Raw genomic sequence first — 27,167 nt, 5'->3', positions numbered from 1 at the left:
CAAACTGATTTATAAGTGACTGTCCAAAATTATTTAACAATTAAAGGATTGTTAGATTGCATTTATTGGAGACATAAATGCAATCTGGGTAGCAGATAAATAGAATAGCGCCCGTTAGGGCACTATGATTATTTATATGCCACCCAGATTGCATTTATATCTCCAATAAATGCAATAAAACAATCCTTTAATTGTTATATTTACATTTTACTTTCTAGTTCAAAGTAAAACATAATTTGGATGCGAGTGAACATTTGAATTTCCCGCTTCAACCATCTAACCTCAACAGCCAAGTTCAATGTGATAAAATATAGTCACAAAAAAAATTGAAAAGATAACAAAATTTCAATGTTTTTCAATAGCTTTTCAGTTTAATTTCAATTATCCAGACATTTAAAAGATTTTTCCATAAGTTTCATAACCAAAATGGTTCATTCAACTTTAATGTTAATGTCCTGTTATTTAAGACCATATAAATAATACGGAGACAATATAACCCTAACGCTAGATAAACAGAGAAAGTATTATCCGAACACCAGACATACTGAGGTAGTATAACCCTTACACCAGACAAAAATGAAACATTAATTTATGGGAAATATAATCATTTAATTTACACTGCCTTATATCGATCAAATTCACTGAACCATATCAATCACTGGGATGTCAAAACAATTATAATACTCATGAATCATCCCCATACAATTATAAACACAAGCAAATGGGGGTGCATGTATCTTAGTGTTTGTGATGCGGAGATAACAACGTGTATTTCTTATAGTTGATGACAACGTCTGAAGTAATATAAAAAATCCATCCAAGTAAGTTCAGGATGGGTATACAGCGAAGATACGTGTTATGTCAAAGTGGCATTATTTATAAAGTTCGAAGATGATAATTGATCTCGACAATAGCAATATCTCTCCAACACCGCCATATTCTTATGATTAGAGACACAATACGATTCTCTCTCGTATTTATTTGTACGTAATATATCACCAAGTAGAGAGAATCTCTCTCCATAATACATGACGGTGACCTCAAATTCAGCATGGCTCGGTAGAACACTGAACTGTATTACGTAGTCCCCATGAAGCGGTGACGTAACATTAGTTGTATTCATAGACTTCCACGCATGACTGATATTATTCAAGGCCAAATCTACACATACAGGAACATTCACTAGCATCGTGTTAATTTCTTTCACCACCCAAAGTGATATTTCACGGACGATTTTTGATTCAGTGGAATAAATACTGTAGAAGTTCTGGCAGACACAGAAGTGTGTTGGTATCTTTAAATCCTCACATGTCCTGTTCGTCCTAATATTCCTCAGAAGGCTGGTTCCGTATTTCCCATTGTAACTCGGCGCTATGTGGCCTTTACCTATTTCTAGTATATCCTGAAGTGTAGCATATATATCGATGTTACTTGTTAATTTCTTTCTATTAGATTTCAGATTTTCATATAATTCACGTTGTTCTTGACGAAACCAAAGCGGAAGGGAGATAAACAGCGCTGGCATGTTTTCCTCTATTCTCCCCTTGATATGTATTTCTTATGTTACCGTATCGACTACCATGATCCCCAAAGACAATCAGCACGGTATTGTCCAGGGCTCCACGTTTATGAAGGCTCGTAAGTGTCCTCGCGAGAGGTAGATCCTCAATGCCTAGCCCATTAGCGTTATCGTGTGTAGGTTTACAAATGTTAGAAAATGCAAACTTTGGGACGTCATGATATGTGGTGATGAACTCGGATAACTGATCAAACACAGCTTGTAATATGAGTGAATTTCCCGAACAGAGTTTATTTGTTTGATTCCTGTTGGTTGATTCTAATCCTGATATAAACTGCCGCATGTAATAGTCTACAGGTAAATATTTAAAACCGCTGTTAAGGTAGTTAAATATCCCGAAAGAAGAAGCATCCTCGCTAAAAAATGTCAGATAGCCAGCGTTCATGTAGTCTTTCCAGACAAATGGATATTTATCGAAGAATCCATGAGAAATATTCATCTCATGCAGCGTCATGCCTGTGAGTATGGGGGCTGTGTTCGGTAACGTGTTAAGGCCTGCCTTATTGTACCCTAGCATGTCTACAGTAGAGATACTATCCAGGAAGGCTTTCGTATAGTTCATCTGACGGAAAAAATTCAGTCTGGATGTCGACTCGAGACCAACCATAACGACATCCATGGGTCGTCTTAACGCCGGGTTAGCGATATCAGACCGATATCCTTGTCTTAACTTCATCAAGGTTTCATTTCTTATGACAGATGCAAAGTGTTGCTGTCCTAGCAACATTTTCTTTGTATTGAAACAACTAACCATGCAAAACTGATCAGTGATATCAATAGATTCGTTGAATGTTCGGAATCTTTCTTTTAAGAACAACTTTCTACTATCGTGTTCAACCTCCTTAACATAAGGTTGATAGGAACAGTTTGCAAATAACGAATAGTGAGAAGTGACTGTTTTATTTACGATGATTTTCATCCCTTCCCTGTATGTAATCAGATTCCATCGACCACAGTCATGGTGCTTTCGTACTTTTACGAATATTTTTACTTCCGGTCCGTATGGCTCAAGATTCGGAAAGTAACATGTCCCTGAGTTGTGTTCCGATGCAATTTTTGCATATGCCTTGTGTACACTTGTCTTCATTTCGACAGAGAAATTATCTTGAATCAAATATGTTTGGAGATGTAAATATTGTCTGTATTCGTAAAGAAGTATAAAATTGATTATAACCAGGAAAACCATTGAGCAGGCGAACAATCCACGGTAAGTTAGCATCATCTGAAATTTTAAAAAAAATAATGCATTAAAACATAAAATATTTCCTGGTTTATAAAATCTCATTTTGTTTCAATGTTTAAGGTAAATACCTTACCCGAAACTGCTTTTATTTTTCTAAATGTGAATGTTGCGAGAGCTCAACTTCTGTGTTGGTCGTATCACCTCTAGCCATGTCAACTTGGCTATCGTCATGATAACATGATCTACTTCAATCATGCGGGTCCTTGGTTGATATTAAGTACATTTAGAATTTGTTATTCACGTTATATTACTCGTCAACACAATATTATTTATTTAACATAAATAATATATAACTATTTGATAATTTATAGACTATTTTGTAATGGTGACTTAATAATTTTCTACTGAGGATCTGTAGATAATGACGGGCGTTTGTCTTATTTTAGACCTAAACCAATAAAATTATCTCACTGATCTTGCCTTTCGCCTGCACGAGCACTTTTTCAACCACGCGAGGAACTATAGGTATAGATATACCTTCGTAGTAAATGGTGTTAAGGATTCATACTGCTATTTTTTCGTATTAGCAATGATTCATTTTTCATGAAACAATGTTCTATGACATTTATGGGTTAATCACGGTAAGTGAAGACAAACGTAAGCTCGTTCTTAAAACAACAGAGAAGTATTATCATGGGCGAGCAGACCAGCGGTGCCCTCAAGATTTTGTTGTTATTCGTTCTTACGCGTACAGCTTCCGATAAATTAATGAAGTCTGCAGTCGTCGACTCAGTAAAACATTTTATGATGAAAAAGGAACAGAAACTCATTGGTACCAAATTAGATTCGAAAAAAAGAAGCTAAATTTGATCGCGATTAAAATACGGGATTTCCATTCCGGTAATCGATCGTTTTTCCCTTAGCTTCAAATACAGGGAATCAACGAGGGCACGACCGAAAGAAAGAAATAACGAGTGAACGGAAGAACGAACGAACAAAAGAAGATCAATAAACGACCAAACAAAAGAACGAACGAATACAATAATGATTATAGCTGCACATGTGTATTTACGTGTCCTTCCTGTCATCCGTTTGTAGTCTTCGTATGTGCCCTTACCGAGAGGACGAACGGACAGCGCTGAAATAGACAACACGGGCACAAAGGACCCGAATCGCTCACCTGTTATCTGGTAATCATGGTGCATACTCAAGATATATTAGAGAGTCAGTATGAATGATCCGGTAATATCAAATGTCTTAACCTCTTGAAACTAGATCAATGGCATCTTGGTTACATGTATTTAGAAGAAGTCATTTAAATATTTTAGACTATCTTACCCCTATGACCTTGAATGGAGGTCAGGGTCATTCATTTGAATTGACTTTATAGCCCTTCGTCTCAGCGTGCCACAGGGCTAACATCAGATCTATAATCATCTTGGTTACATGTATTAAGAAGTTGTTTAAAAATTTGAGCCTATTTAACGCAGGGCCTTGAATGAAGGTCAATGCCAAATTTGGTAGCCCTTTATCGTAGTGTGACCCAATATCAGGTCTCTAGGCCTCTTGGTTATTAGGAGAAAGTTATTCAAAGATTTTAGCTTATTAAACCCATGTGACCTTGAATGAAGTTCAAGGTCATTCCTTTGAATAGACTTTATAGCCTTCATCCCAGCATGCCACAGGCAAAATCTCAAGTCTCTTAGCTTCATGGCTATTAGGAAGAAGTCGTTTACATATTTCAGCCTATTTGACCCATGTGACCTTGAACGAAGGTCAAAGCCAATGTGAAGCATAACTTCTATAGACATTTGTCCATGCTATGCCTATACAAAACAAAAATTCAATTTTATATGTTAAATATTAAAGGCTCTGAAACTAATATTTTTGTCGGGAAAAAAATTAAATTTCCATTTTCAAAGGGGTCTATCTCCGCCATTTGAGATGTAATGGCCTTGAAAGGGGCTATTATATGTGCCTGAGAGTATGCTCTTTCTTATGCGCCCTTCAAACATTTACATGTTAATGTTAATTTTTCACTTAAGTATGACCTCATTTGATGTAAATAACCAAACGTATACGTTGAAGTTCGTTCGAAAAATTATTTTTACATTATTGTAAAAATCGAACGTACGTTTCAAGAACTCTTGTATGTCCAAAGTTGAGTGCCGTAGCTTGTTCCGTTTGTGAGAGCCTAGCTCTAAGCATATGGTGTTTTAAACATTTCTAATGCAAACTTGTGAAACTACAGATATACAGATAGAGGCGTGTACTAAAATTAAGTATTTGAAACCTGCAAGAAATTCTTTATGTTTCATTTGTGTAACTATATATACTGTATGAAGCAATCAATCAAATATGGCTTATGCTATGTTACATAATTTGAAGCACTTGTGTACATTGGTGCTCGTCATGATTCTGTATCTGCGCTATACATCTGCCCTTGTTGGTAGGTATCGCCTGTTACGCCATTTGATTGCAAGGGTGGTAACGTCGACAAAACGGCGTATTTCATCCACAAAAGCATTACATCATAATCGATACCTATATAAAAGGGCAGATAACTTTATAAAGAATACAAATGCACTAATCACATACTATATATGTAAGTTTACAAAATTGTATCACTAACTGTTGTTTTAGTATGATGTCTATGACGAATTTTGAATTTACAGTCATCTAAGGAAAATATTGATTTTTAAGAAAAACATCCTGTCTACATTTCAGCCTATGAAATGTTTTTTCCTGGATTTCATTTTTTAAAGAATCGGGAAAAAGATTATATCTAAAGCGGGTTTTTAAAATGGTATGAAAGTGAAAACAAAATCGATCACACGCAAGTATTTCGAGCAAATCCAATATCTCAAATTTTATCCTGCAATTTTTTTTTTTTTTATTTATTTAAATCAGTTTATGTTAAAATTGATAAAAAAACAAAATCATCAATGGGTATAAAATAAAGAATGAAGTATCATTTATTAACAAACATAGTAAGTCCCCTTGACACATACCCAATGTTTTGTTAGAAAATATTACCTTCTGCCCTTTATGCCTTTTTAGAAAATACAAAATAGATAAAAAAGCACATATAAAAATTAATTACGTACCTAGACCTTTAACACTGCAAACTTTGGAAAAACATCGGAGCGTGGGCGGATTTTACAACCCCACCTTTAAACTTCTTTTTCAGAAACTAGGTTGGTTTTGTTATAAAGCATGCAGACAACAAATTTATTATGTACGGAGAATTGATTTGCACTCACGTTTTTTTTCCCAAACTTATTTCAATATTGCAATAAAAAGTCGAGGAAAGAGAAAAAAAAAGAGAAAAAAAAAACACTCTTTCATATGTAGAAATGAAGAATTAATAGAATCTTACATGGGCCTGTCAGGTGGACAGGGATATCTCAACCGAGGGTTGATGGTTAACGTCTTTCACGAAGGTTGAGATATCCCTGTCCACCTGCCAGGCCCTTGTTTGATTTTTTTCTCCTATACATTAATGAGAAATGGTGAAAATACAGTTGATATGAACATCCATCTGCGTAAAAATGGTCGCCGCAAGTATCGATGACGTCACTGTCCAGCACGTGTGAGCTGTCTTTTCCCTACCCGGTAAAAGACAGGGTTGTCTTTTCCCTAGCCCGGTAAAAGACAGGGTTATCTTTTCCCTAGCAACCGCTGGACAACCCTGTCAAGAATGGAAGAAAGGGATAGTCTACCCTTTAAATTGGAAAGGAGTTGTATAGTTGGCTGATACATCCGATAATACTTTATTATTTTATGATTTATACTATGTTTATAATTCTTGTATTACCAATAAAATATTTTGAAAAAAACTCCTTCATATCCACATATTAAAGAGTATTATAGTATTGATCATGTGATACAGAATAACTTACCCTTTTATAGTATATACTTCCACAACACTTCCGTTTGTTAGTCCCCCAGATGGCAATAGTAGAGTAACTCATTCATTAATTCATTAAACACCTGTTTGCACAATATGAAAAATTGTCCAATTTATTTTGCTGTTTAAGGCATTTGTCTTATTTTAGACTTAAACCCATTACCAATATCTCACCGATCGCCTGGAGGAACGTGTGACAAACATATACCTTTGTAATAAATGCTGTTAAGGATTCATACTGCTCCTATTAACAATGATTCAATATACTTCAGGAAAAATATCAGTTGTATTGGTAACATTTACGGGTTTAAAAGGTTGGTGAATTTAGGCAAACGTAAGCTCGTTCTTAAAACATCGGAGAAGTATCGTGATGGACGAGCGGTTCCGTGGTGCCCTTAGGTTTTGTTCCACTTCGTTCTGACGCGTAAGGGACCGCGGTGGCCAAGTGGTTAAGATGCCCCGACATATATGCAATATTTTAGCTCAAAAGACTGTTAGACAAATTATGGTGTCGTCTTTAGAGCTACAATTAGTGCTAATGGAGTACAGAAATGTTTGTGAAAACAATTATTTAAACATCTGTATGCATTTTATTTTACTTGTTTGATATCTCATATATCAAATTCACAGCGAGACATAAATTTTTCACATATAAATATGATTGTCTTTTCAAAGGAAAATTATACGGAAGGTCTACAAATTATAGCATGAATTTGACTATGAATTTGACGTCTTATGAGTGGTAAAGTAGATATTAAGGATGGCCGTTTGAACTTAATAACAAAGTATAGAGAAATATTGAAATCTCCTATTTGGTACAACCCGGCTCTAAAAATAGGCCATGTGTCCTTCTAACAGAATGAATGGTAGCAGAAGGGAGTGTAATATGTATCTGATTTTTTAGATGCAGGTCAAAAAAGTTTAAGTTTTACAAATTTTAAGTAAATATTCAATGGAAAATCTTCAAATTTCTTGTTTTACAGAAGAACATGTGAATCAATTAAAAGTGCCTTAAGATTAGACGAAATTAGATGAAAAAGAATCAAATTGCATTATAATAAACCTTTTATTCCACATCATATGCAAATCCTTGAAAACAAGAAGAGATGTAAGGATATATATAGAAATCTGACAAAATCAACTCAAAATAATAACACTGCAGAATTGAAATGACTTTTAAATCCCAAAATTCAAATAGAAAATTGGAAGAAAATATACACAAATATCTTCAAATGGTTCAAAAATAGGCTGCAACACAGAATTCTTCCCCTTAATATGTACTTAAAAGACAATGGAGTAAAGAATTGCAACACATGTAATTTATATAAAATAGAAACTGAAAGCATCACACATTTATTTGGGGAATGTGATGAAACTTAAATTCTTTTGCAACACCTAATTAGATGGATTAAAAATGCAATGATAGAAATATAGAACTAGATCTAATGCCAATCCTATTTGGGAGACACAACAATTATCAAACTCACTTTCCTCTAAATTTTTAAAACTTCATACAAAATACCTCATCTATGTTTCTTCCAGAAAAAGTAATAAGCTTACTTTCAATGATATTAAAACATACTTAGATATCGATTTAATATTGAAAAAACAATTGCACAGAAAATATTAGTATTGATCACCTCAACAAATCATGGGAAGGCTGGCAAACCATCTTCAGTTCATGATTTCTCTATCTATATGATAGATTTATATTGAATTTATTGTTAAATTTATGTTGAAGTCCCATGTATTTTTTGTTTGTTTGGTTTTTGTTTTTTTGGGGTTTTTTTTGACAAAAATAATATATTAATGGATGTATACGCTTGGAATAATTGGAAACCTACAACAAAAAGTATAGAAACTGTGAACGAGTGATTTTCTGAGGTAGTGCTCCACTTAGACATATAGGGACCATTTCGTACCTGGCCGAAAGGTATAGTAGGCCGGGTATATCACTGTGATATGATAGCAATTGTCCAACATCCCTGCTTCCTCGGTCTCTAACGCTTTGGTGGTGCGACGTCTTGTATGCCGAACCCGAGGCTGTACCAGTGTACATCAACTTTTGTCTGGAGCTTCTCAAAGCGATACTATAGTAGTGTGTTTGCTTTGTTAGGTGAATGATCTTGTTTGAAATATGATGATCAACTCTCGGTGGCTATTAATTTCCTTTGTTTAATTTGCGTGAAGCTGGCTTGGATACCACCATAAATACCGAATGATTATTTAACGGGTAAGAAAAAATGGACGATTCTTGGCGCAATTACTCTTCTCCATTGTCTCTGTCGTATTGGATACATGTATATATATACATGAATAATGGTATGGGTCACTCTGGAGAATCATGGTCATCCTATTTGTCATCAAACTTTGAAGCAGTTGTTTCTTTCAAAATAAAAATACTTTCAAGTCTTGGAAGTCTCAGCCTCTACACTAGCGTACCGGTCGTGTACGTGTTGGGGGTATCTGTGTATGTGTTTTATGTTATTGTAAATTACGTTTTGTTGGAATGTATAAACATGCATCTTTTCTGGCGAAATGTAAAGTTAATACGAAATAACGAAAATTGCAAGTCTTGCACTAACAACCAGATGCATTTGCATATAGAGTATTGCTATTAGTATTAAAGGGACAATTCCGTGAGGCTAATTCGTTACATAACCGCGAAGCAAAATATGACGTAAATGTATTGTTCTACAATCCTTATGAAACATATGACAAGAAAAAGTGACAAATTCCACAAAATTGTTAAGTATTTTGATTAATACCATTGAAATTCCAAATCGTTGATCAATACGATTAAGCAGGTACAACATTTACGCTGTACCCTTACCCGAGGCAAAGTCACGCACTAACAACCAGTGAATTTGCATTTGAATTTATAGTATTACTATTAGTATTAAGACAGTGATGAACATTTATGTAAGAGAACAAAATTAACAATAAATGTGAACACCGATACTTTGTATTTAGATAATAGAAAATACTGGACATGGTAATTATACATAGATCTTATTTCATTTTATATTGTATAAAAGGAGCGAGTCGATGTGGTTTGTACATAGTGTTAAATACGGTCTCCTACTGACTGTCTCCTTTGTAAGATATAGAGGTGACGGGCCTCCTATGTTAGGCTATATAGAGATGCGCTGGGGTGACGGGCCTCCTATGTTAGACTATATAAAGAGATGCGCTGAGGTGACGAGCCTCCTATGTTAGACTATGTAGAGATGCGCTGAGGTGACGAGTCTCCTATGTTAGAGATATCGCTGATGACGGGCCTCCTATGTAAGACTATATGGAGATGCGCTGAGGTGACGGGCCTCCTATGTTAGACTATATGGAGATGCGCTGAGGTGACGGGCCTCCTATGTAAGACTATATAGAGATGCGCTGAAGTGACGGGCCTCCTATGTTAGACTATATAGAGATGTGCTGAGGTGACGAGCCTTCTATGTTAGACAATATAGAGATGTGCTGAGGTGACGGGCCTCCTATGTTAGACTATATAGAGATGCGCTGAGGTGACGGGCCTCCTATGTAAGTTAAGGAGATACGCCGAAAACTTTACTATATGTTTGAGAGGGTACAGCAACGAGGCTCGTAAGGTCCGAGTGCTGTTCCCTCTCACATATATAGTACAGTTTGAGGCTTATCTCTAACTTTAAACACAGTTCTTTTTGTGTTAATAAAAACCCTACTATACAAAGCATTCATCATTTATAAAACCAGGTGGGAAGCATATTATGAAAATAACAACAATGTGCATTCATCCATATCATTTTATTGATCACATGTCATACCAATAACAGGTAAAGCATGCACATTTTTACTCACGTGTTTATGAGTTCAGTCAACCGTACCAATGCATTCATCACATATAAACCTGGTGCACCTAAAATACCCATAGTCACCCTTCTATTGATTAACCCCAACAAATTATGTCCATTGGATTTATCGGAATGTACTCAGCTGTTCTAACAGGTGTAGTTGCAGGGCTTGTAGGAGCTTACATTATGTAAAATGAATGTGTAAACAATGTTGAAATGCAAATGGCCAAAGATCACCATATGTTGTGTACACGTATGTGCAGCATGGAACACGCTCGTGCAGAAGAAAGCAGGACAGGATGCGTTCAAAAATCATTTTCAAAGATGGAATTAATACATTCAGCATGAAATTCTGAATGTTGTCAATATTGTCTATAATGTGTATGTTGTTCAAGACACAAACATGTATCTCTTATAAAAGTGTTTTGAAACTCTTCTGGAATTACTTATGCCTTGACACTTCGAGCTGTGCTCAGGATTTACCTCCAAACTGATTTATAAGTGACAGTCCAAAAATATTTAACAATTAAAGGATTGTTAGATTGCATTTATTGGAGACATAAATGCAATCTGGGTGGCAGATAAATAGAATAGCGCCCGTTAGGGCACTATGATTATTTATCTGCCACCCAGATTGCATTTATATCTCCAATAAATGCAATAAAACAATCCTTTAATTGTTATATTTACATTTTACTTTCTAGTTCAAAGTAAAAACATAATTTGGATGCGAGTGAACATTTGAATTTCCCGCTTCAACCATCTAACCTCAACAGCCAAGTTCAATGTGATAAAATATAGTCCCAAAAAAATTGAAAAGATAACAAAATTTCAATGTTTTTCAATAGCTTTTCAGTTTAATTTCAATTATCCAGACATTTAAAAGATTTTTTCATAAGTTTCATAAACAAAATGGTTCATTCAACTTTAATGTTAATTTTCCTGGTGTCATGGTGTCAGTAAACAAGACTCACATTCATTTATGTAGATATTACTACACCAAGTCTAGGCTGCATTTATTGGCTCATAATGCAGATCACGATTATCATTAGAGTAATGGGAGTCACAGTGGCAAAATGTAAATATTCACATATGAACCGGGCAGCGGTCGAAAATCTTAATATAAACCGGATACATGTCATTAGACCAGTTATGGGTACATCCTGTACATCACATGAAATATAACATCGAAAGAACAAAAGGATTTACGTAAACTGTGTTTTAAGACTATATAGAGATGCGCTGAGGTGACGGGCTTCCTATGTTGGACTATATAGAGATGCGCTGAGGGGACGGGCCTCCGATGTAAGACTACAAAAGGAAGCGCTGAAGTGACAGGTCTTCTAGGTGACGGTCATGTTATTTAAGACCATATAAATAATACGGAGACAATATAACCCTAACGCTAGACAAACAGAGAAAGTATTATCCTAACACCAGACACACTGAGGTAACATAACCCTTACACCAGACAAAAATGAAACATAAATTAATGGGAAATGTAATCATTTAATTTACACCGATATATCTTATATATGCCTTATATCGATCAAATTCACTGAACCATGGGATGTCAAAACAACTATAATACTTATGAATCATCCCCATACAATTATAAACACAAGCTAATGAGGGTGCATGTATCTTAGTGTTTGAGATGCGGAGATAACAACGTGTATTTCTTATAGTTGATGACAACGTCTGAAGTAATATAAAAATCCATCCAAGTAAGTTCAGGATGGGTATACAGCAAAGATACGTGTTATGTAGGTGTGGCATTATTTATAAAGTTCGAAGATGATAATTGATCTCGACAATAGCAATATCTCTCCAACACCGCCATATTCTTATGACTAGAGACACAATACGATTCTCTCTCGTATTTATTTGTACGTAATATATCACCAAGTAGAGAGAATCTCTCTCCATAATACATGACGGTGACCTCAAATTCAGCATGGCTCGGTAGAACACTGAACTGTATTACGTAGTCCCCATGAAGCGGTGACGTAACATTAGTTGTATTCATAGACTTCCACGCATGACTGATATTATTCAAGGCCAAATCTACACAAACAGTAACATTCACTAACATCGTGTTAATTTCTTTCACCACCCAATATGATATTTCACGGACGATTTTTGATTCAGTGGAATAAATACTGTAGAAGTTCTGGCAGACACAGAAGTGTGTTGGTATCTTTAAATCCTCACATTTCCTGTTCGTCCTAATATTCCGCAGAAGGCTGGTTCCGTATTTCCCATTGTAACTCGGCGCTATGTGGCCTTTACCTATTTCTAGTATATCCTGAAGTGTAGCATATATATATCGATGTTACTTGTTAATTTCTTTCTATTAGATTTCAGAGTTTCATATAATTCACTATTTTCCTTACGAAACCAAAGCGGAAGGGAGATAAACAGCGCTGGCATGTTTTCCTCTATTTCTCCCTTGATATGTATTTCTTATGTTACCGTATCGACTACCATGATCCCCAAAGACAATTAGCACAGTATTGTCCAGGGCTCCACGTTTTTGGAGGATCGTAAGTGTCCTCGCGAGAGGTAGATCCTCAATGCCTAGCCCATTAGCGTTATCGTGTGTCGGTTTACAAATGTTAGAAATTGCAAACTTCGGAACGTCATGATATGTGGTGATGAACTCGGATAACTGATCAAACACAGCCTGTAATATGAGTGAATTTCCCGAACAGAGTATTTATTTGTTTGATTTCTGTTGGTTGATTCTAATCCTGATATAAACTGCCGCATGTAATAGTCTACAGGTAAATATTTAAAACCGCTGTTAAGGTAGTTAAATATCCCGAAAGAAGACGCATCCTCGCTAAAAAATGTCAGATAGCCAGCGTTCATGTAGTCTTTCCAGACAAATTGATATTTATCGAAGAATCCATGAGAAATATCCATCTCCTGCAGCGTCATGCCTGTGAGTATGGGGGCTGTGTTCGGTAACGTGTTAAGGCCTGCCTTATTGTACCCTAACATGTCTACAGTAGAGATACTATCCAGGAAGGCTTTCGTATAGTTCATCTGACGGAAAAAATTCAGTCTGGATGTCGACTCGAGACCAACCATAACGACATCCATGGGTCTTCTTAACGCCGGGTTAGCGATATCAGACCGATATCCTTGTCTTAACTTCATCAAGGTTTCATTTCTTATGACAGATGCAAAGTGTTGCTGTCCTAGCAACGTTTTTCTTTGTATTGAAACAACTAACCATGTAAAACTGATCAGTGATATCAATGGATTCGTTAAATGTTCGGAATCTTTCTTTTAAGAACAACTTTCTACTATCGTGTTCAACTTCCTTCACATAAGGTTGATAGGAACAGTTTGCAAATAACGGATAGTGAGAAGTGACTGTTTTATTAACGATGAGTTTCATCCCTTCCCTGTATGTAATCAGATTCCATCGACCACAGTCATGGTGCTTTCGTACTTTTACGAATCTTTTTACTTCCGGTCCGTATGGCTCAAGATTCGGAAAGTAACATGTGCCTGAGTTGTATTCCGATGCACTTTTTTGCATATGCCTTGTGTACACTTGTCTTCATTTCGACAGAGAAATTATCTTGAATCAAATATGTTTGGAGATGTAAATATTGTCTGTATTCGTAAAGAATTATAAAATTGATTATAACCAGGAAAACCATTGAGCAGGCGAACAATCCACGGTAAGTTAGCATCATCTGAAATTAAAAAAAAAATAATGCATTATAAAACATAAATTATTTCCTGGTTTATAAAATCTCATTTTGTTCCAATGTTAAAGGTAAATACCTTACCCGAAACTGCTTTTATTTTTCTAAATGTGAATGTTGCGAGAGCTCAGCTTCTGTGTTGGTCGTATCGACTCTAGCCACGTCAACTTGGCTATCGTCATGGTAACATGATCTACTTCAATCACGCGGGTCCTGGGTTGATATTAAGTACATTTAGAAATTGTTATTCACGTTATATTACTCGTCAACACAATATTATTTAACATAAATAATATAGACTATTACATAGATATATAGACTATTACATAGATATATAGACTATTACATAGATATATAGACTATTACATAGAAATATATACTATTACATAGACTATTTTGTAAATGGTGACTAAATAATTTTCTACTGAGGATCTGTAGATAAATGACGGGCGTTTGTCTTATTTTAGACCTAAACCAATAAAATTATCTCGCTGATCTTGCCTTTCGCCTGCACGAGCACTTTTTCAACCACGCGAGGAACTATAGGTATACATATACTTTCGTAGTAAATGGTGTCAAGGATTCATACTGCTATTTTTTTCGTATTAGCAATGATTCATTTTTCATGAAACAATGTTCTATGACATTTATGGGTTAATCACGGTAAGTGAAGACAAACGTAAGCTCGTTCTTAAAACAACCTCAAGATTTTGTTGTTATTCGTTCTTACGCGTACAGCTTCCGATAAATTAATGAATTCTGCAGTCGTCGACTCAGTAAAACATTTTATGATGAAAAAGGAACAGAAACTCATTGGTACCAAATTAGATTCGAAAAAAAGAAGCTAAATTTGATCGCGATTAAAATACGGGATTTCCATTCCGGTAATCGATCGCTTTTTCCCTTAGCTTCAAATACAGGGAATCAACGAGGGCACGACCGAAAGAAAGAAATAACGAGTGAACGGAAGAACGAAGGAACAAAAGAAAGAACAATAATGATTATAGCTGCACATGTGTATTTATGTGTCCTTCCTGTCATCCGTTTGTAGTGTTCGTATGTGTCATTACCGAGAGGACGAACGGACAGCGCTGAAATAGACAACACGGGCACAAAGGGCCCGAATCGCTCACGTGTTATCTGGTAATCATGGTGCATACTCAAGATATATTAGAGAGTCAGTATGAATGATCCGGTAATATCAAATGTTTTAACCTCTTGAAACTTGATTAATGTCATTCATTTGAACAAACTTGGTATTCCTTCATGACAATATGGCGGACTACCTGACTTGACGCACATAGGATCGGCGGTAGAAGACTTGCTTATTCCATCATTTACAAGTGGGTACTAATGATTAGACATGTTGCACCATTTGTTTAATGTGTCAGTTTATGGATGAACTTAACAGGAATTGTGTTCGATTTAAAGAAAACTTGTTCTACGCGACTTGAGTTTGGACACTCTATGCACTATATTATATATATATATATACGCTGACACAGGTGAGCACAGGTAAACCTGTTTAAACGCACGTGCTTTTGTACTATCAACTACCAGTATGCCAGCCAGTCCAACTAAACGTAAACAACAAGCTACTAGTCCTATCGACTCCGCTTCAAAACGAAGAAGCTCTCTACCTGATTTATCATGCCCTGATCTTTTTTCTACACCCAAAACTTCAGGCCTTACTCTCCAATTATCTAAAGGAAAAACGGTGAACCTTGATCAAATTATAAACAATAAATTCAATGATTCTACATTTATGGAGAAACTATGTGTTATGGTCACCGATGCTATAACACCTAGCATTGATGCAGCTGTTCAAAACGCTGTAACGAAGGCTGTCAGCCCTCTTCTTGAACGCTTAAAAAACCAAGATGAGAGAATTACGATTCTTGAGGATCAAAATAAGGAATTAAAAGAAGAAAACGCGTCTCTTTATGATCAGGTGTCCGAGGTTCAGAGTAGCATGGAGGAGTTAGAGCAATATGGGCGTAGAAACTCCTTGCGTTTCCACAACATTCCACTTAGGCCCGACGAAATCCAGAATACCGATGCCGTGATTGTCAAACTCGCGCGTGAAAAACTCGACGTGGTAATATCGGAGAATGACATCGACAGATCTCATATTATTGGTAAAATCAACACTTCTACTGGGAAAGCTCAAATCATTTGTCGACTGAGAAACTGGAAAGTCAAAAACAAAATCTACATGGCGAAAGCGAAACTGGCGCGTAACCCGAACAGAACATTCATAACGGAAGACCTAACGAAATACCGCCAAGGTCTAATTTCACATCTACTCCAGCTGAAAAACGATAAAAGTATCTACGCATTCTGGACGATGGATGGGCGCATATTTCTGAAAGAAACTCCAGACAGCCGTAAAGTTCTTATCCGAACCCATTACGAAATAGACATTCGTGACCCAAGACACTGATATATAAAATATCATTTGTAATGTTATTAATATAACATTACATTATTGAATACACCTTTGAATACATTTCTCATATTAGAATTCTAGCCCTTTACAATTCATCATATAGCACCAAAATTGAATAGTACATGTCTTTGTTGCCAATAGATTTAATTAATTGGTATTAAGCAAATTTTGTATACAATATATTTACCAATTACTTACCAGGAAATTTAGTTTATACACGTATCTAGGTATTTGTAGGAAATGTATAGATATTTAGATATAGCAATGTGTGAATTAACTAATTAATTAATTAGTAAGGTCCACAATCAAAATTCAAAAATACAAACACCCACTTTCACCCACTATCCTTTTGATTTGAACATGTATTGTATATATGTTTTGATAAATATGTACAACTATTAATGGTTAATGTTGAAAAGATCTATGTCTATATGTTGTCAGTTTATTAATAGAAAGCAAGGATATTCAAATACCGTTCATATTATTTCTTTTGCTGCCAATCCCTCTTGATAGAAGGAATGAAGGAATCTGTTTCTGATTACTTATTATGTTTATCTTGCTTTTTTTTGTTCTCTGTTTTTCATTTGCTTGTCTCCGTTTTTATTTGATACTTTGTTCCATACCAGTACCCAGCATTTGGTTATTCAAAATGTGTGTCTCGTCGCTCCACTATGTATAGATGCTAGTCGTTTTTATTATGTAAATGGGTATTGACATAGATCAATATAGAGCGGCGGTTGGGACACACTATTTAAAAACTCATGGCGTTATTGAATCACTGCACTATAAATGTATGTTATCTTTTTTATCTATTCTTTTTCATTTGTTCGGTATTGTTTTTAAACGTCTTAAATCATTTGTGAAATATGGAATGATCATTAGTATTCGGTATCATAAGCCTCTTTTAGCAAACCATAATCATTACTTAACATTTTTATTGATACTGATCCTAAGCAATGATATTGAAACTAATCCTGGACCCGAGCATGAGCAAAATGAATTATCATTTTTTCACCTCAATGCAAGGAGTATACGCAATAAAATTGGAGATATTGAACAGCTGGCTAATGAATACACATGTATACTTTTAACTGAAACACACTTAGATGAAAACGTTTTAAATTCTGATGTATTGATAGAGGGATATTCAGAGCCCATAAGACTTGATAGAAACTGTTTTGGGGTGGTGTTATGGTTTACATATCAAACGACGTTCATTTTAAACGTAGACATGATTTGGAATTTGATGGGGGAGAGATTATCTGGGTTGAGTTAAATTTCACTAATTGTTCTTATCTTATATGCACTGTCTATCGTCCTGAAGGGCCAAATATGCCTTTTTGGGACAATTTTCAATCATCCATCGAGAGTGCTCTTGGTATCAGTTCTAATGTTCTCATATTTGGCGATATAATTATTGACTTACTTAGAGTTCGAAATCATAGACTCAATGAGCTTCTTCTTCTTTTTAGTTTTATCTAATGTGATTAATGAACCTACTCGTGTCACTGCTCATTCCAGTACACTTATCGATCCTATACTTGTCAGTGATACTGTAAATGTTATTGAATCTTCTGTAATTCGTGTCAATAATGAAATTAGCGACCATTCAGCTACCCATGCGGTTGTAAAATTGACAGAAAACATTACTAAAACATACCAGCGTAACATGTGGTTGTATAAATATGCCGACTATGATCAGTTCAATAAATTAATCAGAGAATTTCCATGGCAAAAGAGATTTGAAAATTGTTCCGTTGACGAAGCTTGTGAAATTTTCACTGACTCTTTTCTAAACTTTGCTTATATGTGTATACCCAGAACAATAGTAAACTATCAGAAAAAATGACAAACCATGGTTCAACTCGGAATTACGTACTGAAATTAGAAAAAGAGATCGTTTGCATAAAAAAGCACGTAGCTCTAATAGTCCAGGTGATATATTGAGATTTAAACACCAACGAAACCGGGTTAACAATATGAAAAAATTTGCTAAAGTATCCTTTTTTGAAAATATTAATGGAATTATAGACAATTTTGCTATACACGATTCAAAAATTATATTGGAAATTGATGCATCGTCTAATTGGAAAATCTGCTTTATCAGAATCTATCCCCCCATTATATGATACAAACTCTTGGGTATAACTCTGAATGAAAATATGAAATGGGAAACGCATATTACTAATATCGCTAACTCCGCCTACGAGCGCAAACTCCGCGCTCACGGCATTTGTCAGTTTTTGCGCAAGTTGAAATTAACATTAAAAGGGGAAACGCTGTCTAAATTATATACTGTGTTTATTAGACCCTTATTGGAATACGCGAGTGAGGTGTGGGATAGATGCACCAATTTAGATTCAGAAAAATTAGAAAAAATACAATTAGAAGCTGCCAGAATAGTTACAGGTTTAACCTCTTTCGCAAGTAGAAATTCATTATATATGGAAACAGGTTGGGACACATTATCGGAAAGACGGAAGCAGAAAAAATTATCATTATTTTATAAAATTCATCATAATATAGCTCGTCTTATTTACATGATATTTTACCTGATAGGGTTAATGAACGTACCGTTTATAACTTAAGAAATAATCATGATTATGTATCCCCTTGGTGTCGCCTAGTGCTATTTGAAAAATCGTTTCTTCCCAGTACAGTGAAGCTTTGGAATTCATTAGATTTGACAGTAAGATCTTCAGAAACTGTTACAAAATTTAAAACTCTAATCAAACGGAAAAAGACTGTAGCAAGACGGTCAGTTGGAAACAGAAAACTTGATATTATGCATACAAGACTTCGTCATGGTTGCAGTGCGTTAAATGCTGATTTATTCAAAGTTAATTAGTTTTATCACCATCTTGTCGTGTGTTTATTTCCTATAGAAAATGCATTTCATTATTTTTTTCCAATGTGACCAATTCAATGACCACCGTGTCATACTTATGAGAAAATTAAAACTAATTCCTTCATTCCAGCATGCCACAGACCCCATATTAGATCTCTTGGCATCTTGGTTACTTGTATTTAGAAGAAGTCATTTAAATATTTTAGACTATCTCAAGGTCATTCACTTGAATTAACTTTATATCCCTTCGTTCTCAGCGTGCCACAGGGCTAACATCAGATCTATGATCATCTTGGTTACATGTATTAAGAAGTTGTTTAAAGATTTGAGCATATTTAACGCAGGGCCTTGAATGAAGGTCAATGTCATTCATTTGAACAAACTTGGTAGCCCTTTATCGTAGTGTGACCAAATATCAGGTCTCTAGGCCACTTGGTTATTAGGAGAAAGCATATTTAAAGATTTTAAGCTTATTAAACCCATGTGACCTTGAATGAAGTTCAAGGTCATTCCTTTGAATATTCTTTATAGCCTTCATCCCAGCATGTCACAGGCAAAATCTCAAGTTTCTTAGCCTCATGGTTATTAGAAAGAAGTCGTTTACATATTTCAGCCTATTTGACCCATGTGACCTTGAACGAAGGTCAAGGCCAATGTGAAGCATAACTTTGATATCTGTCCTTGCTATGCCTATACAAAACAAAAATTCATCTTATATGTTAAATATTAAAGGCTCTGAAACTAACATTTTTGTCGGGAAAAAGGTTAAATTGCCATTTTCAAAGGGGTCTATCTCCGCCATTTGAGATGGCCTTGAAATGGGCTAATTATATGTACCTGAGAGTATGCTTTAAGTATGACCTCATTTGATGTAAACAACCAAACGTATACGTTGAAGTTCGTTCAAAAAATTATTTTTACATTATTGTAAAAAATTGAACGTGCTTTTCAAGAACTCTTGTATGTCCAAAGTTGAGCTCCGTAGCTTGTTCCGTTTGTGAAAGCCTAGCTCTAAGCATATGGTGTTTTAAACATTTCTAATGCAAACTTGTGAAACTACAGATATACAGATAGAGGCGTGACCTAAAATTAAGTATTTGAAACCTGCAAGCAATTCTTTATGTCGCATTTGTGTAACTATATATATTGTATGAAGCAATCAATCAAAAGGCTTATGTTATGTTACATGATATGAAAGCAATTGTGTACATTGGTGCTCGTCATGATTCTGTATCTGCGCTATACATCTACCCTTGTTGGTAGGCATCGCCTGTTACGCCATTTGATTGCAAGGTAACGTCATGACAAAACGGCGTATTTCATCCACAAAAAGCATTACATCATAATCGATACCTATATAAAAGGGCAGATAACTTTATAAAGAATAAAAATGCACTAATTTCATAGTAATATATGTAAGTTTACAAAAATGGTAACACTAACTGTTGTTTTATTATGATGTCTATGACGAATTTTGAATTTACAGTCATCTAGGGTAAATATTGATTTTTTAAGAAAAACATCTCTGTCTACAAATCATCAAGCTAATAATGTTTTTTCAGGATTTCCAATTTTTAAAGAATCGGTGAAAAAAGATTATATCTAAAGCGGTGTTATTAGAAAATAGGTTTGAAAGATGAAAACAAAATCGATCACCCAACGGCTAGTATTTTCGAGCAAATACAATATCATCAATATTAGATCCTGTAATATTTTTTTTAATTATTTAAATCAGTTTTATGTTTCAAAGATTGATATAAAAAACCAAAATCATACATGGTATACAAAATCAGAAGTGAAGGTATCATTTAATTAACAACAATAGTAAGACGTCCCCTTTGTAACACAAACCCAATGTTTTTGTTGAGAAAATAATTACCTTCTGCCCTTTAGGCCCTTTTAGATAGAAATACAAAAATAGATAGAAATGCACATAAATAAAATTAATAACTTATCCCTAAGACCTTTAACACTGGCAAACATTGAAAAACCATCGGAGCGTGGGCGGAATTTACAACCCCTCCTGTATATACTTCTTGTTATCATAAACAATGTTGGTTTTTGTATAAAGCATGCAGTACAACAAATTTAATAATGTACGGAGAATTGATTTGGCACTCAAGACGTTTTTTTCCCAGAATTCAAATTCAAATTATTGCAATAAAAAGTCGATGAAAGAGAAAAAAAAAGAGAAAGAAAACAACACTCTTTCATATGAAGGAAATGAAGGATATAATAGGAATCTATCATGGCCAGTCAGTGTGGACACAGGATATCTGAAAGCCGAGGAGAGATGGTTATAGTCCTTTCCACGAAAGGTGAATGATCCCTGTCCACCTGGCCAGGCCCTTGTTGTGAATTATTTCCCTCGCAATACAATAGATTGAGAAATGGTTAAAATACAGTTTATATGAAACATCAATCTGGCGAAAAGAATGGTATCCAGCAAGTATTGATGACATCACCTGTCCAGCACGTGTAGCTGTCTTTTTCCCTACGGGATAAGAAAAAGACCCTGTCAACCGAATGGAAGAAAAAGGTGATAGTCTACCCTTTTGAAATTGGAAAGGAAGTTGTATAGAATTGGCTGATCCATCCGATAAATACTGTGAAATCATTATTTTCGTTGGGCTCAATTTTCGTGGATTCTATAATTTTACAATTTCGTTTGGCACTTAAATTCGTGGAGAAGACCTTACTACACTTACCGTTTAAAATACATAGTCGACACTGTCACCTGTATTGTTTGATCTCTCAAGTGTGTTTAAGACTCTACCCTACACAACACGGTTACAAGAGTCGGTACTCAGCCAGTGTTTTACAGATGTGTCCAACAAACAATTATCGTGTACACATTGATAGAGTCATGATAAATCTCAATCAATATTTGTTGTACATGTGGTATGAAGTCTATGAAATTTCTGAACACTATCTTTGTTTGAACAATATTTCCAACTTTGAACTTGTCATGCTTGTCCCCGAAATATACCTTATTTAGTGATGAAATAATCATCCTATAATGTATGAACTTACATGACATTGTCTATATAGGTGTATATATTTTCGTGGGGATGTGTAAATTCGTTGATTTGATTAAAAAACGAAATCCACGAAAATTAAGCCCCACGAAAATTAATGATTTCACAGTACTTTATTATTTTATGATTTTATACTATGTTATATAATTCTTGTATTTACCAATAAATTTTGAAAAAAAAAAAACTCCTTCATATCCACATATTAAAGAGTATTATAGTATTGATCATGTGATACAGAATAACTTACCCTTTTATAGTATATACTTCCACAACACTTCCGTTATGGTTAGTCACCCCCAGATGGCAATAGTAGAGTAACTCATTCATTAATTCATAAATTGTCCAATATGTATTTTGTCAATATTATTTTGGGCTTGTTTAAGGCATTTGTCTTATTTTAGACTTAAACCCATTACCAATATCATGCACATCACGATCGCCTGGAGGGCGCCTGGAACGTGTGACAAACATATACCTTTGTAGTAAATGCTGTTAAGGATTCATACTGCTATTTGTTCTCCTATTAACAAATGATTCAATATACTTCAGGAAAAATATCAGTTGTATTGGTAACCTTTACGGGTTTAAAAGGTTGGTGAATTTAGGCAAACGGTAAGCTCGTTCTTAAAACATCGGAGAAGTATCGTGATCTGGACGAGCGGTTCCGTGGTGCCCTTAGGTTTTGTTGCACTTCGTTCTGACTGCGTTAAGGGACCGCGGTGGCCAAGTGGTTAAGATGCCCCAACATATATGCAATATTGTAGCTCAAAAGACTGTTAGACAAATAATGGTGTCGTCTTTAGAGCTACAATTAGTGCTAATGGAGTAAAGAAATTTTGTGAAAACAATTATTTAAACGTCTGTAATGCATTTTATTTTACTTGTTTGATATCACTTATATCAAATTCACAGCGAGACATTAATTTTTCACATATAAATATGATTGTCTTTTCAAAGGAAAATTATACGGCAGGTCTACAAATTATAGCATGAATTTTGACTATGAATTTGACGTCTTATGAGTGGTAAAGTAGATGTTAAGGATGGCCGTTTGAACTTAATAAACAAAGTATAGAGAAATATTGAAATCTCCTATTTGGTAACAACCCGGCTCTAAAAATAGGCCATGTGTCCTTCTTCCAGAATGAATGGTAGCAGAAGGGAGTGAAAATATGTATCTGAGTTTTTTTAGATGCAGGTCAAAAAATTTAAGTTTTACAAATTTTAAGTAAATATTTGATGGAAAATCTCAAATTTCTTGTTTTATAGAAGAATATGTGAATCAATTAAAAGTGCCTTAAGATTAGACGAAATTAGATAAAAAGAATCAATGTTGCATTATATCAATAAACCTTTTTATTCCACATCATATGCAAAAGTCCTTGAAACAAGAAGAGATGTAAGGATATATATAGAAATCTGACAAAATCAAATCAAAATAATAACACTGCAGAATTGAAATGGCTTTTAAATCCCTAAAATTCAAATAGAAAAAGTTGGAAAAAAAATATAAAAATCACAAATATCTGTTGAAATGGTTCAAAAATAGGCTTACAACACAGAATTCTTCCCCTTAATATGTACTTAAGAGAGACTACATTGGAGTAAAGAATGTAGCAACAGCACGAGCTCCCCCCGTAAATGTAATCTATATAAAATAGAAACTGAAAGCATCACACATTTATTTGGGGAATGTGATGAAACTAAAATTCCTACTTGGCAACACCTAATTAGATGGATTAAAAATGCAATAGATTAAAAAATGTGATGCAACTAGATCTAATGTCCAATTCCCTAATTTGGGAGACACATGCAATTATTCAAACTTACTTCCCTCTATATATTTTTAAAAGCATGCGATGACAAAATACATCAATCTATGTTTTCTTCCATTAAAAAGGTAACAATATTTTGACAATGTATATTAATAAGCATCACTTAGATTATCGATTTAATATGGAAAAAAAACAATTGGCACAGCAGAAAATATTAGTATGTAATCACTTCAACAAATCAATGGGGAAGGCTGGGGCAAAACCATCTTCAGGTCATGCGATTTCTCCTAATCTTATAATTGCAGCATCTGATTAGTATTAGAGTTTGCATATTGTTTTTTTCTATATTTTTTTTTGTTTATTAGATATCTCTAGCTTTGCCAAATCAGAGATGTTGTGCTACATATATACATTATGGGGGGGGGGGGGGGGGGGGGGGTAATAGGCTCCATATTCATTTGTGTACTATGTATGGTTTTTTTTTAATTCTTTTTTAATTTTGATTTTGGGGTTTTTGTTCTGGTTTTTTTACAAAATTTACGCTGAGCACCAAACCTGGCCTTACCCGAGTCAAAGTCACGTCAACGCACTAACACACCTGCTGCATTTTGCCATATACATTATTAAGCTTATTAGTAATTAAGACAGTGAGATGAACATTTCTGTAAGGAAAAGAAGGCACAAATTAAACAATAAATTGTGAACTCCCGATACCTTTGTATTTTAGCTAATAGATAAAAATACTGTGATGCATGGTAAGTATACATAAGTAGTTTATTTGCATTTTTAATAATGTGTAAAAGGAGGCAGTCGGATGTGGTTCTGTAAACATAGTGTTAAAATACGAGTCTATTCTGCTAGTTCGAAGACTTGGTCTCCTATTGTGAAGAACATATAATGATGATGCTGGTCTTGGATGTGACGGAGCCCTTGCTCTAGGTGACGGGCCGTACTACCTATGTTAGGCTGATATAGAGATGCGCTGAGGTGACGGCCTTGCCTATGTTAGACTATAATATGGAGATGCGCTGAGGTGACGAGCCTCCTATGTTAGACTATATGAGATGTGCTGATGTGAACGGGCTGCTCCTAGAGACTATATAGTGATGTGGGGTCGGCATGATGTTGACGAGCCTCCGTATGTTAGACTATATAGAGATACGCGCTGAGAGTGACGGCCTCCTATTTATAGGACTATATAGAGATGGCTCTGCGTGAGCGGGCGCTCCTAGTATAAGACCTATATAGAGAATGCGCTGAGGTGACGGGCCTCCTTATTTAGACTATATAGGAGATGCGCTGAGGTGACGGGCCTCCTATGTAGACTATATATGAGATAGCTGCTGAGGTGCCTCCTATGTTATTACTATATAGAGATGCGCTGAGGTGAACGGGCCTCCTATGTTAGACTATATAGAGACTGCCTGAGTGTTAACGGACGGCCGCTGAGCTCCCGGCTGCGACGGCCTCCTATGTAAGACTATATAGAGATGCGCTGAGGTGACCGGGCCTCCCCTATGTTAAGATTAAAGTGAGATACGCCGAAATGACTTTTACTATATGTTGCTGTGAGGGGTACAGCAACGAGGCTCGTAAGGAGAGGGTCCGCAACGAGGCTCGGTTAGGTCCGAGTGCTTCCCTCTCACACACATATAGTACAGTTTGAGGCTTATCTCATAACTTAAACACAGTTCCTTTTGTGTTAATAAAAACCCTACTAATACAAAGCATTCATCATATATAAACCAGAGTGGAAGCATATTCTGAAAATAACAAGCAATGTGCATTCATCCATATCATTTTATTGATCACATGTCATACTGGCCAATAACAGGTAAACGCATGCATCATTTTACTCACTGTGATTATGAAGTTCAGTCAAACCGTAGACCAATATGCATTCATCACATATAAACCTGGTGTGCACCTAAAATACCCATAGTCTCACCTCTATTGATTAACCCCAACATGATTATCCCATTGGATTTAAACGAATGTACTCGAGCTGTTTCTAACAGGTGGTGGTTGCAAGGGCTTGTAGGTAGCTACATTAATGTAAAATGAATGTTTGGAAACAATGTTTACATGCAAATGGCCACAAGATCACACATAGTGTTGTGTACATGTATGGTATGCAGCATGGAACACGCTCGTGCAGAAGAAAGCAGGAACAAACAGCGTAATCGTTCAAAAATCATTTTCAAAGATCTGGAATATATATATATATTCAAGCTTGAAATTCCCTGAATGCTGTCAATATTGGACTCTATAATGTGTATGTTGTTCAAGACACAAAACATGTATCTCTTTATAAAAGGTGTTTTGAAACTCTTTCTGGAATTACTTATGCCTTGACACTTCGAGCTGTGCTCAGGATTTACTTCCCAAACTGATTTATAAAGTGACATGTCCAAAAATATTTAACAATTAAAGGATTGTTAGATTTTGCATTTATTGGAGACATAAATGCAATCTGGGTGGCAGATAAATAGAATAGCGCCCGTATAGGGCACTATGATCTATTTATCTGCCACCTGCAGATATTGCAATTTACTATCTCCAAATAAATGCAATAAAACAATCCTTTAATTTGTTATAATTTACATTTTACTTTCTAGTTCAAAGTAAAACATAATTTGGATGGCGAGTGAACATTTGAATTTCCCGCTTCAACCATCTAACCTCAACAGCCAAGTTCAATGTGATATAAAAATATAGTCCCCTAAAAAAAAAATTGAAAAGAGATAACACGAAATTTCAATGTTTTTCAATAGCTTTTCAGTTTAATTTCAATTATCCAGACATTTAAAAAAAAGATTTTTTCATAAGT

General features: G+C 35.2%; 1 protein-coding gene and 1 pseudogene across 1 annotated transcript; both read right to left on the bottom strand.

Annotated features, from left to right (window-relative positions):
- Positions 1-366: 366 nt before the first annotated feature.
- On the bottom strand, positions 367-2,666 carry LOC138312902 (uncharacterized; annotated as a pseudogene).
- Positions 2,667-12,894: 10,228 nt separating this feature from the next.
- LOC138312900 (uncharacterized) lies at positions 12,895-13,667 on the bottom strand. The gene is given in 2 exon segments (XM_069253617.1): positions 12,895-13,224; positions 13,227-13,667. Coding segments are annotated over 2 exon segments (771 nt in total).
- Positions 13,668-27,167: the final 13,500 nt, after the last annotated feature.

The sequence above is a fragment of the Argopecten irradians genome, unplaced genomic scaffold, assembly GCF_041381155.1.
Source record: "Argopecten irradians isolate NY unplaced genomic scaffold, Ai_NY scaffold_0514, whole genome shotgun sequence".
Classification (NCBI taxonomy): domain Eukaryota; kingdom Metazoa; phylum Mollusca; class Bivalvia; order Pectinida; family Pectinidae; genus Argopecten; species Argopecten irradians.
The sequence above is the reverse complement of the archived record's forward strand: the minus strand, read 5'-3'. Positions and strand labels throughout refer to the sequence as shown.